The sequence below is a fragment of the Hyalella azteca genome, unplaced genomic scaffold (assembly GCF_000764305.2).
Source record: "Hyalella azteca isolate HAZT.00-mixed unplaced genomic scaffold, Hazt_2.0.2 contig9736, whole genome shotgun sequence".
Taxonomy (NCBI): Eukaryota; Metazoa; Arthropoda; class Malacostraca; order Amphipoda; family Hyalellidae; genus Hyalella; species Hyalella azteca.
In genome coordinates this window covers 1-15,850 of record NW_025939798.1, presented here as the reverse complement: position 1 = coordinate 15,850, position 15,850 = coordinate 1, and the positions used below count along the sequence as shown (strand labels likewise).

Below are 15,850 nucleotides of genomic sequence, written 5' to 3'. Positions count from 1 at the left end.
TCTATTCCAATGTTCTATTCTATATTGTCTATTCTATTCCAATCTTCTATTCTATATTGTCTATTCTATTCCAATGTTCTATTCTATATTGTCTATTCTATTCCAATGTTCTATTCTATATTGTCTATTCTATTCCAATGTTCTATTCTATATTGTCTATTCTATTCTAATGTTCTATTCTATTTTAATGTTCTATTCTATTCTAATGTTCTATTCTATTCTATTCCATTCTGAGACATTTTGCAGAGCGCCTCATCTTATTGAGAGGTGACCTTCTCTGGCCGGCCTGATCCCCCATTTGGCTCCGTGTGATTTTTTCACGGGATTATCTTAAAGCAATTATTTACGACGACTGTCTATGGACCCTACCTCATTTGAAGAACAACATACGTCAAGCCATCGCCAACATACCCGGCAATATGCTTCAGCGAGTTGAACGCAACTTCAAAATTCGACTAACCGAATGCATTCACAATGGGGGTCGTCATTTGTCCGATGTCATATTTAAAACTGAATGGAAGAAAATTTCAGGTGATTTATTTTTCAATAAAATCTATATTGTAATGTTAACTTTGCTAGTTCTTTCTTTATTGAGCTTTCAAATCAGGAAGTTTCCGTGAATCACCCTGGACAATGGACATTGTTTCTCCAATGTTCAAAAATTTTTAGTTTACCCTAATATAAATTTTTTACGTCATCACAAAAAATTGTTTGAATAGGAAACTTCAAATTTCAATCTTGTAGAAGTCCGTTCATTCTATTCTATTCTATTCTAATCTATTCTAATCTATTCTATTCTATTCTATAAATCAAGTTTAGTCTTCAATATTCCATGAAGTAAATATTTTCAAGCCTTAATCCTTGTAGTTTCTTTTTTTTTACGGAAGAATAACGTATATGGTATCATAACGGTTCTAATCCTCTCTAAAGCACCTACGGTTCCTTGCCAACCTGTCGTATTCGTGTTTAGGTCAGGCTATCTTATATTTATAATACTTATATAAGTTATGAGAGTTCGAAAGTCCCTCAGCCAGCCCATAAATCGCAGACCAGAAATTGGCCAATACTTTTTACACTTAGGCCGCTACGTGCACTTAGGCTGCTACGTGTACTTCGGCCGCTACCTACGTGTAAGTTGTAACTGTAAGGTGGAACGATGTACGTAGGCCGCTACGTGTACTTATGCTGAAGTTATGCCGCTGCCCGCTGCCCGCTGGCCGCTACCGCCTACCGCTACAAGTTCATAGGCAGCAGACTGGCAGCTACGTGTATTTAGGCCGCTACGTGTACTTAGGCCGCTACGTGTATTTAGGCGACAATATTTTCATCGCAGAACTATGTAATCGATTACTCTTTACAAACCGATTTTTCTCGTTAGTTATTTATATTGAAGTTGGTTACCTAAATCATTTTCTTCTGATCACGTAGAAAATATATATTACGGTAAACTGAAGTATAATGATAATCCAATATCCATATACATATTTATATACATCATAAATTCTGTATGAAATAAAATAAGGACACGAACCATTTTTGCAGATGAACGATATAGGCATAAGATTTTATACATTATTAATCAAATAAATTACAAACAAAGTCCTACATGCCGGATATGGAAAGTGAAAGTAAGCAAGCTCAACGAGATGACCACCACAGCTGGGAGCGCCGAACATGGGAGCGTTCACGTCATCATGCTTAACTTAACAAATAATTTAAATATTATGATAATACTTGCATATTTAAGCCCTAAATTCATCTTAAAATAATGAAATATTATAATTATTTTTAATATTAATGTGTCAGACAGTCATAAAGTACGATAAGATAAAATAAACAAGTAACAAGCGATTATTTCGGATTAAACTCCGTCGTGAACGCGCTCCATGTATTACTGCTCTATTCAGTGTAAATTAAAGCTAAGAATATAAATAGGTTCGTCACAGCGTCCACGCCGCCCCAGCGATGACGTTCACTCGCCGCACCTCAAGTGTCCGGTATCAGGAAAAAAAGATTCCATTACCAGCGATACGAAGCTAGCCTCGTATTGTCCATTGTCTTCACTTAGATAATGGTAACTTGAGACTGATTAGACACCGACGTTGTATGGGGTTGAGATATGGCATGGTTGAACTAGTAGTATATAGTTCAACCATGGAGATATGGTAAATTAATGTTAATGGAACATGAGGTAAGGTCCGGGTTATTGGGTTCCATATATAAGTAAATATCATAACTCGATGAATAAGAGAGGAACAAAACTGTTCTACTTGAGACTGATTAGACACCGATGTTGTATGGGGTTGAGATATGAAAAATATTAATGTTAATGGAACATGAGGTAAGGTCTGGGTTATTGGGTACCATATATAAGTAAATATCGTAACTCGATGAATAAGAGAGGAACAAAACTGTTCAAATTCGTATTTTTTTATAATCATGCCGTGATTCTTCATATATATATGTATTCACGGTTACGGTATGAAAAATTAATGTTAATGCAACATGAGGTAAGGTCCGGGTTATAGAGTACCATATATAAGTAAATATTGCAAGTGGATAAATAAGAGAGGAAAAACCGGTTCAACTTCGTATTTTTTATAACAATGTCGTAATTCCCTAAATATATTCATGTTTACCGATTTCAATGTGTTGGGGTACATGAAAATATGCCCGTTGGAGGAACTTCCCCTTTTTGCCGATAGATGACAACACTGTCGCATTCTTCCTTGTACAGTTCCACTTAGTGTGTGCATTTATGTATATACCTATATATTCATCAGTATTTTATATTATGTATATATCAGTGCATTCTTTACGCGTCTTTTTCATTCAAGCAATATTTGATTTATTTATTCTATTTGAGGAAAGTTCAATACGATGAATTTGCACTAATCGCGTATGGCATAATGTGCTCTGTTCTATACCGAACTAAGGTTCTTCTTCTTTATCAAGAAGAGTGAAAGAATCTTAAATAAATAAATAAATTTTTGTCAATTTTTTATTTGAATGGATTAAGATAAGTTAATTTCGAATATGACCTCTAAGTTAATATGACTTTGTTGAGAATATTTGGCCGCCTACGGCGCTGTTGTCGCATGCGTTTTGTTTCCTTTTGTTGGGAGTGACACAAGTTCCGTGGGGACACTCAGTGCGCTTCGAGTAGTGGTGAAGTGAGGGTGTGTGAGTTCCATGCTCCGATACACATAAACTTAGGTAAGCCTGATACATTTCTGCATTAAATAAACCAATCCCACACTTAAAGCCATCAAATATAATCTAGATCAGTAATTTATATAATCAATTATGGTAATTTGAGCGTTCATGTTTGTTTACTAACTTATAAACACAATAAATGACAGAAAAGGAAGAAGAGAAACATGAGTTGGTGGCTAGAATGCGGGCGCCATACCGGGCATGGCGGCGGCCGTTTCACACTCAATGCTTCCATATAACTTTTATTGCTCCTGCCGTCAAGTGCTCTATAATAATAATAATAATACAATATAATGATGTTATATTATGTCATTGATGCCCTGAACAATGGACGAACACGCGTCACTTCCGTGTTGTGTAGGGGCAGAATTTTAGTTTGCTTGGTTTGTGCAATTCACGCTAATCATATGGCGCCATCTTGCTCGTATTAGTTTTAAGTATTAATTTATTAATTATTAACGCTAATCATACGGCGCCATCTTGCCCGTATTAATTAAATATACATTGATTAATTAACAACGCAGATCAGCATACGGCGCCATCTTTGCCGTATTAATTAAGTATAAATTTATTAATTATTGACGCAGATCATACGGCGCCATCTTGACCGTATTAATTAAGGGTAAATTAATCATTAATTAACGCTTATGTGATAATTTAATTAATTTCCCAGGTCAGTAATAGCTTGCTGTTGTCTATTGATGATTTATTGCTAAATTTTTTATTAAAAAAATAAGAAAGAAATGGGGCTCAATTTTAACCCCTTCTCTGGGCAGGCTATGCTGCTGCTGCTGCTGATCTGTGGGGGTTTAACCCTTGGGGCTCAAACCCCCAGCCCCAATATGACGAACCCCCAAACCCCGCCTGTATTAGGGGGTTCAATATCAAATGAACCCCAGTCATTCCACCCCCGTGCAATCCAAACCCCGAAACTAGACCCTGTTAACCCCCAAGGGGTTCAATCCCCCCAACACCCTGTTGAACCCCAAGGGGTTCAAACCCCCAGCGAGGGGTTGGCGAATGTTCGATCCATATTACGGCGCGAAAAAGAGATCGTACGCAACCACAAGAAATCGAACCCCCGTAAGCGGTTCAAGAAGAGGGGTTCGACCCCCTTAACCCGGCACTTCGGGGTTCCCGACGCCACGGCGGTCGTGGGGGTTAAATTCCGCATGCGCATCCCCCGCAACGCCTTCAGGGGGGCGGTGGGGGGCTACGAGGTGAGTGAACCCCTAATTGAACCCCTAATAAACCCCTTAACTGAACCCATAGTCAACCCCTTAACTCAACCCCTAGTGAACCCTTTAACTGAACTCCCATTGAACCCCTTAACTGAACTCCCATCGAGCACAAAATATTTTACAGCAAGAGCACACTTACGTCTGGGCCGACACCGACGTCGCGGCCACGACGAGAAGCAAGAGACATCGATTCATCTTCTGCTTGGGGATATGCCTGGGGTCTGAGAGACAGAACAGGATATGCCTGGGGTCCGAAAGAAAGAACAGGATATGCTTTAGGTCAGAGAGGCAGAACAGGATGTGCTTGGGCTCAAAGTACCTATGTTTCACTGTTGCGGTGTTGGCATTAGGCGAGCATTTTTATAGACCTGCTGTTTGTTGGTTCAGGTGAATCAAGAATAAATTCGCAGATAACCTCCACGCGCCGCTTTCATAATAAATTTTGTTCAAGGCTGTAACAGTGCAATCATCGAACAATGACTAGGCACGAATGAAGCGTGTTTTTTTGAAGAATGATAGAATATAACAACGATCTTCCGAGAGTATTTTGGTTTTCTTGATCATCTTCTCGCTGAATTCATTTTTGTTGCTTCAGACCGGAGACGAGGCTTTAACCGTGCGGTGAAGTGAACTTTGTATTTCTGACACTTATTGATAATGAAGGCACTGGTGGATGCTGATGATGCAGAGTAAATACAGAAGCAAGAGCGAAAAACGAGCTCAAAGATCTGCACGCACTGAACTAACTGATCCAGATAACTGAGGTAGGTAAAAACTGTGAAAATTCGGTTGGTCTAACTGGTGCTGAAGTATGAGAGGCTGATATCACGCTTACGACGAAATTCATCCAACCAGAAATACCATACCCCTTCTATTTTTATATCAATTCCAGTAAACTAATCTTCTCATCTCACGATGTCCATCACAAATAACATGTGCATAAGCAACATCAACATTGACTCAGCGTCAGTGTAACTGGATCATAATTTACTTATAAACAACAACCTGAAGTCCCTAACCTAACTTCAGTATCCCCCCAGATAGTTTGACGAGGTTGACACAACCATGTCCCAATAGCATGGTCATCCTTACACGGAAAGGCCTTGCAGTCCTTAACCCAACCTCAGGTTCTATTAACGGGCCGACCCTGCTGGAAAAATAACTTGGCACTCTTCACCTAACCGAAGATTCCATCAGCTATATCTGGGCTGGAACAGAGGTCCCCAGTCACTAAATTTATTAAAATAACCTGGAGTCCAGTACTTAACCTGCGGTTAACCTGGCGGGCCCATTCGAATGCGGGAGGGACCCGTTAGGATTCCACCGCGTACGCAAGAGAAACCACGCGGTACGCGCGAAAGGCAGCTTGGTCTTTCGTACTTGGGCACGAAAGACTGAGCCGCAAGGGGTTATGGTTTAGGTTTCATCAGAATCTACGTAGAACTTGGATTGCCGAGGTCGAAAATGATGAAAGATCGAACACAACAACATGTAACCCGAAAAAGTTGTAAAAAAGTGCAAAAAAAAGTTACATTAGACATTTTTTGAAAAATATTGACGTATTCGGAGTCACAATGGAGTATGATATAACTTAATAAACATGTTTACCCATACTAGGCATATTTCTGATCGAAAATCCAATCCTCGTAAAGAAAATCTCACAATTACTTATACTAAAACCGTTCTATCTCAGAGTAAAATCGGAATTAAAAATAGATTAACACACAAAAAGATTCTCCAGAAGACTACTCTACTTACCATCTATACAGAATAATGCGATAAACAAGTTTCGGAACCGTAGCGCTAGATCTCGCGAAATTTGTGAAACTCTCAGCACGTCATTTAAACGACAAATTACAAATGATGAGGCTGTGACATGTGCTACCCATCGTCGTATAGCTTTCAACGTGATAATGCTTTAGAAATAAACCCGAAATAGCTACGATTCTTCATTCAGAATTTATTTCAAAATTACGATGGGAGAAAAACGTAAAATCGCGAATTTGGCATTCATTTTTTCTGGAAATATCAATAGCCAAAAAACAAAACCTACTTCAATATGCAGAGATCACTAGTGAGAAAGCGTTTGTAAAGTTTGAACCTGATCATGAAACGCGCAATTGAGATATGGACGAAAATCTACCATTTTTGGTGAAATTTGCTCAATTTTGAAAGAAAAACGAAAATTTTATACCGTAAAAAAAATATTTTTTGGATGAGTCATACATCAAAATGTTCGTCATCAATCAGATAATTAGTGTATGAAGTTTGGTCAAAAAGATAAGGACCAAAAAAAATATATGGACGCATGACTGCGATTTTTGCAAAAACTCGTCCAAATAATCGTGTTTTCACAACATTTTTAAGATGAAAAAATTTTCGGCGCAAAACCTGCATAAGAAGTTGTAGATTTTACAATGCAAGGCAGTGAAAGAAGTTTCAAAAAAATTTCAAAACCAAATTTGCTCATATCTTTCATGTTTTGAAACAAAATTTTAAAACAAAATCGCTCAAATCTCAGCGTTGTCGAGATATGAGCGAAAAACTAAAATTGTACCCCCCATAACGCGATTTTCGAACATATGAGTATAAGTTGTGTAGACAACAATATCAAAACTTGTACTGAGAGCACGGATATAAGCCAGGGGGACCCCAATTCTACTAACAGCAGCAATAAAACATAGTTTCAAGACACTAATTCATCCTGCCAGTAACGGAGCGGTTGAAAGGGTTAATCGAACCATCAAGATTGGTTGCAAAGTTTTCTCGTCATGCCAAAGACAGATGACGCTCTGCGATCGCGGCAAAAACGTAACACGATATTTTTTACTGTTTAGTTACAGACTACATTATCCAACGCACTATTATTTGCATAATAGACCTTGATGACATTGATGATCTTGCTGTCAGACTTGAAGGTCAATATTCCAATAAAATTAATATTGAATTATTTTAGTTGCTTATTTATATTCTAAACTCGAAAGAATATTTGCACGTCGTGACTAACGACTTCTGCGACCTCGACTGCCGGAGATAAACAATCGAACTTCATTGGTCCGAGAATTTCACTGCAATGCATTTGCCCAGAGTTATCAACTAACAAACACTCTTGGTCATTAAAGCAGTTGACTAATGTTTCTCCTCACGCATAAACAAATGTGAGCTTTAGTTCAGTTGAACGTTTTAGTCACTGTGCTCATTTAATATTCCTGAGAATATTTGCTCGTTGATATGCTAATGGTATCTGCGACCTCGACTGCCGGAGGAAGATAATATAAATTTATTGGTCCGAGAACTTCAATGCAATGCATTTGTCCCGAGTTATCAACTAACAAACACGCTTTAGGTACTAACAAATGTGAGCTTTAGTTCATTTGAAGGTGTTAGTCACTGGGCTTACTGTTTTTTACTTTTGTGTGTGACTATTGCCGATCCTGGAAGAAGCAACTTGAGTAACTAGTGTGTGGGCGTCGGTCCTTTGTTAGGCCGAAATGCAAATGCATTAAACAAATTCAACTTTTGTTTGCAAAAACTTGTAGTGTTCCAATTAGGAATTCAAACAAAACAAAATTTAGGAAAGAGTTCATCTTGGTCAAAATATATTATAGCAGGAAAATTACGCTCCATAAAATGACGTTACTGGGTCTCTGCCAGCGGGTTGTTACTTACGTGTATTACTTAAAACAGATCAGTGCCTTTTAAAGGACATAAGAGATATATAAAAAAAGTAGAAAATCCGCGGCTACGACACAGGACTATAAACTAAATGCATATAAGTTTTCAAATACAGACATCCATACATTAAATAAGTGGTTCCCAAACTTTTTCAGGCTGGCGCACCCTTTGGCTCGCCAGTGAATCTCTAGCGCCCCCCTTCGTTCTGTCTTTTGGTTTAGAAGTTTTGGTTTAGACCTCAACACGCCTATTGTTAATGCATTCAGTTAGTCGAATTTGAAGTTCAACTCGCTGAAGCATATTGACGGGTATGTTGGCGATGGCTTGGCGTAAGTTGCTCTTTAAATGAGGCAGGGTCCTTAGACAGTCATTGTAAACTATTTATTTAAGATGAACCCGTGAAAAAACCATACGGAGCCAAATGGGGGATCGAGCCGTCTAAAGAAGGTCGCCTCTCAAGGCGAGTAGGCGCTCTGCAAAATGTCTCAGAACGGAATAGAATAGAACATTAGAATAGAATAAGAAATATAGAATAGAACATTGGAATAGAATAGAACATTAGAATAGAATAAGAAATATAGAACAAAACATTGGAATAGAATAGAACATTAGAATAGAATAAGAAATATAGAACAGAACATTAGAATAGAATAGAACATTAGAATAGAATAAGAAATATAGAATAGAACATTGGAATAGAATAGAACATTAGAATAGAATAAAAAATATAGAATAGAACATTAGAATAGAATAGAATAGACAATATAGAATAGACTAACAACGCGCTGTAACAACCGTGACTACATCCTGTTGGAGCCAGACATCGCTGATATTCATTTCATCAAGTTTTGGCGAATAAAGGCATAATTTTTTTTTTTCAGGAACCAAAGCTGAAGGACGAATACGGAACCTAGTACGAAATGCTCGTTGAGAAGCGATAATGTAACGGCGATTAGAAAAGTGCGCCTCGACAGCAAACGCACGTTGCTCACTTGGCCAATGCATAGTGGCAGCTGACTAGGCGGGACACAAAACTTCATGACCTTGCCGTTCATATTAAATTCTTCCCATTTATATCCTACTACATCTGAGTTCTTAGCGTGAAATACAAAACTGGGTCTATACTTTCAAAAAAGTTAAGAGATCGTAAGTTCATCAGCCAATCATTGACGTTCTTTTAGTCAAAATCCACCAATCATAGACAAGAAAATAGAGCGTAAGTACTTACGTTCACTTAATCATAGACAAGAAAATAGAGCGTAAGTACTTACGATCACTTAATCATTCGTCGTATAGCTTTCAACGTGATAATGCTTTAGAAATAAACTCGAAATAGCTAAGATTCTTCATTCAGAATTTAATTTGAAATTACGATGAAGGAAAAAACGTAAAAATCGCGAATTTGTCATTCATTTTTTCTGGAAATATCCATAGCCAAAAACAAAACCTACTTTAATATGTAGAGATCACTTGTGAGAAAGTGTTTGTAAAGTTTGAACCTGATCATAAAACGAGCAATTGACATATGGACGGAAAACTGCCATTTTTGGTGAAATTTGAACAATTTGGAAAGTAAAACGAAAATTTTATACTGTAAAAAAAGAAATTTTTTGGATGTGTCATACATCAACATGTTCGTCATCAATCAGACAATTAGTGTATGAAGTTTGGTCAAAAAGATAAGGACAAAAAAAAAGATATGAGTGCATGACTGCGATTTTTGCATAAACTCGTCCAAATTTTTGTGTTTTCACAACATTTTTAAGATGGAAAAATATTTTCGGCACGAAACCTACATAAAAAGTTGTAGAATTTACCATGCAAGGCAGTGAAAGAGTTTTAAATAAATAAGAGAAGGCGTTGCCGAGCTATAAGCGAAAAACTAAAATGGTACCCCCATAACGCGATTTTCGCACATAAGAGTATAGAATAGAACAGAAGTGTCGGCACTGAAGAAATAGGCCCATGGCCTGTTGCCGATTCTCGAACTTTTCGTGACTTGATTCACAAGGGATCCGGCCTTTGGAACCCGATCTTTTCATAACTGACGATTGATTGAGATAGCTGCTGGACTTATTGCCTGGTCCGAAAGCTCCTAGGCTGCGTATAAGCTGTGTAGACATTAATATTAAAACACGTGCTGAAAACGCGGATAAAAGCCAGGGGAACCCCAATTCTACTAACAGCCGCAATAAAACATGCATTTACGACACTAATTCATCTGCCCAGTAACGGAGTAGTTGAAAGGGTTAATCGAACCATCAAAATTGGCTGTAAAGTTTTCTTGTCATGTCGAAGTGGGATGACGCTCTACGACTCGCGGCAATAACGTATAATGATATTTTTTATATTTTTAAGTTACAGACTACATAATCTAACGCACTATTTTTTGTATAATAAACCATGATGACGTTGATGATCTTGCTGGCAGACTTGAAGGTCAATATTACAATAAAATTAGCATGAAATAATTTTAGTTTCTTATTTATATTCCAAAGAATATTTGCACGTTGAGATGCTAACGACTTCTGCGACCTCGACTGCCGGAGATAAACAATCGAACTTCATTGGTCCGAGAACTTCACTGCAATGCATTTGCCCAGAGTTATCAACTAACAAACACTCTTGGTCATTAAAGCAGTTGACTAATGTTCCTCCTCACGCATCAACAAATGTGAGCTCTGGTTTATTCGAACTTGTAAGCCACTGGGCTTGATAATTTTTGTTGGCCTTTCGTATTCCTTTGTTCTTGTATTATAACTTATTCGTATCACCAATGATGAAACTATCGTTATATCTTCGGTTGTGGTGCAGATCGGTTTTTATATCTCCTCTAAACCAGTCACGGGAGGAACAAAAATCGCCAACAGGCCATGGGCCCACTTCTTTACCGCCGACACTCGTATTCTGTCTGTTAAGAGTTAGCCGGAGTATCGACAAAGCGGCAACTGTTCAATGCACCACCGTCTATGTATCTTTAAATTCTTTCCAATTTCACTTTCAATATATCCCTTTCCGTTTTCAGAAGATTTCTTTTCCCTTTTCAATATTTCCCTTTAAAATATTTCTTTTCCCTTTTATTTTGATGAACATATTTTGATTCGTATGACTGATATTTACTTTTCACTATGTTACTTTTCTACATCTAATTTATTAGTAATTTTTACATCTGTGGGAATTTGGATAACGGATTAGGCTCAAATCTTCAACGTAATGAAAATTTCAAATTTAAGTTTCAACGTGCAAATTAACTTTATTGATATTTGTCAAGATTTCTAAATCTATTAGTATTTCCGCACATGTGGCGAGGCAACTCCTACCGTGCTAGCGACTATCTCTTAGTAAAGTATAGAATCTTCGGCGTAGAAGAATATAGAATAGAATAGAATTGTCGGCATTGAAGAAATAGGCCCATTGCCTGTTGTCGATTCACGTAATTTTCGAGACTTGATTCCACAAGGGATCCGGCCTTTGGAATCCGAACTTTCCATAACTGACGATTGATTGAGATAGCTGCTGGACTTATTGCCTGGGGCCGTATTATCAAAACTTCGTAACTCTTTCTACTTCCGACAAAAAAGTTACGTGTTACGTAAGTACACCCTAATTTTGGCATTATCAAAACATTCGTACGTAAGACTTAGCTAAAAGCGTATTATCAAAACCATCTGGCCAACTGACCAATTAGAGGCTTGGCTTTGGATTTGTTTACATTCTGTGAACTTCGATGGCGGGAATCGATGCCTTCGATGGTATCGACTATCGAATGCTGTCTGTCGGTATTGAGTCGGTATTGCTCCTTTTTGGCCAAATTTATATTATCTTCCTCCGGCAGTCGAGGTCGCAGATACCATTAGCATATCAACGCGCAAATATTCTCAGGAATATTAAATGAGCACAGTGACTAAAACGTTCAACTGAACTAAAGCTCACATTTGTTATGCGTGAGGAGGAACATTAGTCAACTGCTTTAATGACCAAGCGCGTTTGTTAGTTGATAACTCTGGGCAAATGTATTGCAGTGAAATTCTCGGACCAATGAAGTTCGATTGTTTATTTCCGGCAGTCGAGGTCGCAGAAGTCGTTAGAAAAAAAAAGAAACTAAAATTATTTCATGATAATTTTATTGGAATGTTGACCTTAATGTCTGCAAACAAGATCATCAACGTCATCATGGTTTATTATACAAAAAATTGTGCGTTAGATAATGTAGTCTGTAACTAAACATGTAAAAAATATCGTTTTACGTTATTGCCGCGATCGCAGAGCGTCATCTCGCTTTGGCATGACGAGAAAACGAGAAAACTTTGCAATCAATTTTGATGGTTCGATTAACCCTTTCAACTGCTCCGTTACTGGCAGGATGAATAAGTGTCTTAAAACTATGTTTTATTGCTGCTGTTAGTAGAATTGGCGTCCCCCTGGCTTATATCCGCGCTCTCAGTACGCGTTTTAATATTGATGTCTAAACAGCCTATACTCATCTGTTCGAAAATCGCGTTATGGGGGGTACAATTTTAGTTTTTCGCTCATATCTCGACAACGCTGTGATTTGAGCGATTTTGTTTTAAAATTTTGTTTCAAAACATGAAAGGTATGAGCAAATTTGGTTTTGAAATTTTGTTGAAACTTCTTTCACTGCCTTACATGGTAAAATCTACAACTTTTTATGCAGGTTTTGCGCCGAAAATTTTTTTCATCTTAAAAATGTTGTGATACACGAAAATTTGGACGAGTTTTTGCAAAAATTGCAGTATTGCACCCAGATTTTTTTTACCCATATCTTTTTGACCAAACTTCATACACTAATTGTCTGATTGATGACAAACATTTTGATGTATTACTCATCCAAAAATTTCTTTTTTTACGGTATAAAATTTTCGTTTTTCTTTCAAAAATTTTCAAATTTCACCAAAAATGGCAGTTTTTCGTCCATATCTCAATTGCGCGTTTCATGATCAGGTTCAAACTTTACAAACGCTTTCTCACAAGTAATCTCTACACATTTAAGTAGGTTTTGTTTTTTGGCTATTGATATTTCCAGAAAAAATGAATGCCAAATTAGCGATTTTATGTCTTTTCCCTCATCTTGATTTCAAAATAAATTCTGAATGAAGAATCGTAGCTATTTTGGGTTTATTTCTAAAGCATTATCACGTTGAAAGCTATACGACGATGGGTAGCACACGTCACAGTCTCATCTAAAGCGGCCGCAATTTGTCGTTTAAAATGACGTGCTGAGAGTTTCACACATTCCGCGAGATCTAGCGCTACGGTTCCGAAACTTGTTTATCGTAATATTCTGTATAGATGGTAAGTAGTAGTATAGATGGTAAGTAGAGCATCTTTTGTGTATTAATCTATTTTAATTCCGATTTTACTCTGAGATAGAACGGTTTAATTAAAAGTGTTTGTGAGATTTCCTTTATGAGGATTGAATTTTCGATCAGAAATGGGCCTAGTATGGGTAATCTTGTTGATTAACTCCCACATAACCAAATTGAGAAACAAGATCTTTAAACTAATACCCATTTAAACCTTTATTATTTTTCCGACACATCGACTACTGTTTACAGTCGCCGATTCCGTTGCGTCCATTTACAACTCAATAAAAATTGCAATAATTACAACAATATACAACTATGCATCATTAGTAAAACCGTGCGTCATGTTGTATTAACAAACGCCTGCGATGGTATGGGGGTAAGCAGCACTTGAGGGGGTAAGGGAGTAACTAACATTTGAGGGTAAAGGGGTAACAAACGCCTGCGATGGTATGGAGGTAAGCAGCACTTGAGGGGGTAAGGGGGTAACTAACACTTGAGGGGGTAAGGGGGTAACTAACACTTGAGAGGGAAAGAGTGTAACCAACACTCAAGAGGGAAAGAGTGTAACCAATACTTGAGAGGATTATGAGTAAATAAGGCACAAGAGGGTAATGGGTAACCTAGGCTTGAGAGGGTAAGAAAACTCAACTTCTTGCATTTCGTGGATTATATTCCGGTCCCATCATTATAGATTATTTCTCAAAACACTTCCTTGCATTATGAACCCGTGGATAATATAGTCAAATTTTATTTTGATATTCATCCTTATATTAATGCTGATATCAGTCGTGTTCCGGGTGAACTCTGTTTGTCGTGTTCCGTATGAGTACAATCCGCAGTGTTCAGGGTGATTTCTGTTTGTCTTGTTCCGTATGAGTTCAGTCCGCCGTGTTCCGGGTGAGTTCGGTCCGCCGTGCTCCAGTGAGTTCTATTTTCCGTGTTCCGGGTGATTTAATTCTCTTTCAGCTTCCTCAAGGTGTTACTTTTCTCATAAGGCATGCGAGGAACCGAGCAAACTGGAAAACAGGACATGAAACATCAGCATCAAACATTCGCAGATATTAAAAATTTTACTCTCGCTGAAAGCATGGATTTGAGTTAGAGGTATAGTCACGCCATACTGTACATAGCATCGAGGCCCTGATGTCGTCGATAAACAATACATGTTAAGAACGATTTGAAGTTGGTCTAAAGAATTTTAAAAGAAATCATAAATAAAATAATAATGGTCAAGTATTTTATTTATTTATGGTAGAGTCCCTTACGTTCAAGTATTTCATGGTAGAGTCCCTGCAAGGCTGGTACGCGGTTGAGAACTTGATGTCCGAGCTGCACTTGTTCTGCAACGTTGTTTTCTTGAAGGCCGCGTCGTCGAAAGAACCATCGGCTTTAAGCTGTTGAAGATATAATAGGAGCAATGAGGTAATGGAGAAAAGAAGACGAAGAAAAGAATAGACCATTTCCTCATTTGAAGAATCATGCAAAGGAATATATTATATGAACATAAAAAATTCAAATTGTGGATAAACCAAGATTGTTACGTCAATGTGCAAGCAAGTGTTGAAATCACTGTTAGGAGCTGATGAAAAAAACAGTTGAATCACAAACATATATCAGAGGAAAATAATCAAATTACTAACTGCTCTCAAAATATCGAAGATTAGCTCAGAAAGAATTTTAGCCATAAAAGAACTGGACAAACAGGGTGTGAAAAAGATTAATGCCCAACGCATTTTATTGCAAGCAAACCGTGAAATAAATAATAAAATCAAATTTTTGAACACTGAACTCCTAATCAGCTCGCAGAGATACTCACAAGTCCTACATCTTTTAAGGCGCATTTATTGTAATCGAACACAATCGGATTACAGACTTCGACATTGTGCGGTTTAGAGCCATAGTCCCTGGAGCAGTTTGGGTCTGTTGAGGGAGGGTTAAATATAAAGTAACAGTACGAAGTTATTCTTCTTCATTTCATAATCTAACAATAATGCAGCAGAAAGGAAAGATGGTAGTAGCATTCAATAAAATTACTGTTCACAAAATTTTATGACGCAAATGGAGGCTGTCAACGACAAAAGGTGTGTCAGAAGCGTTGCGTTGGCTGGTCTCGTGTAAGTCGTCATCTACGGGACCAAGTGTGGGTGTGAGCGGGACAATCATTCTCAGTATGAAAAGATTAGGAAAAATGTTCAAGTGCAGCGTTGAGCGTAGCATAGCATATCATAGTGAAGTCGGCGCTGAAGTGTAGGCCTGATGTGGACTGTCGCCGATTCTTTTCCTTTTCGTGCCTTGTTCACAGAAGATCTAATATCGTTTCATTTGACCCGATATTTTCATGACTGACGATAGTTTCAAGTAGCTACTATAGACTTCCACCGGGTTCGATAT

The 15,850-nt window shown here is 37.8% G+C and overlaps 1 protein-coding gene across 1 annotated transcript; it reads right to left on the bottom strand.

The window, feature by feature from the left end:
• Nucleotides 1-14,128: 14,128 nt before the first annotated feature.
• LOC108675950 lies at nucleotides 14,129-15,379 on the bottom strand (the record flags this gene model as incomplete). The annotated part of the gene is given in 3 exon segments (XM_018164008.2): nucleotides 14,129-14,475; nucleotides 14,725-14,853; nucleotides 15,276-15,379. Coding segments are annotated over 3 exon segments (278 nt in total), but the record flags the coding sequence as incomplete, so codon positions are not given.
• Nucleotides 15,380-15,850: the final 471 nt, after the last annotated feature.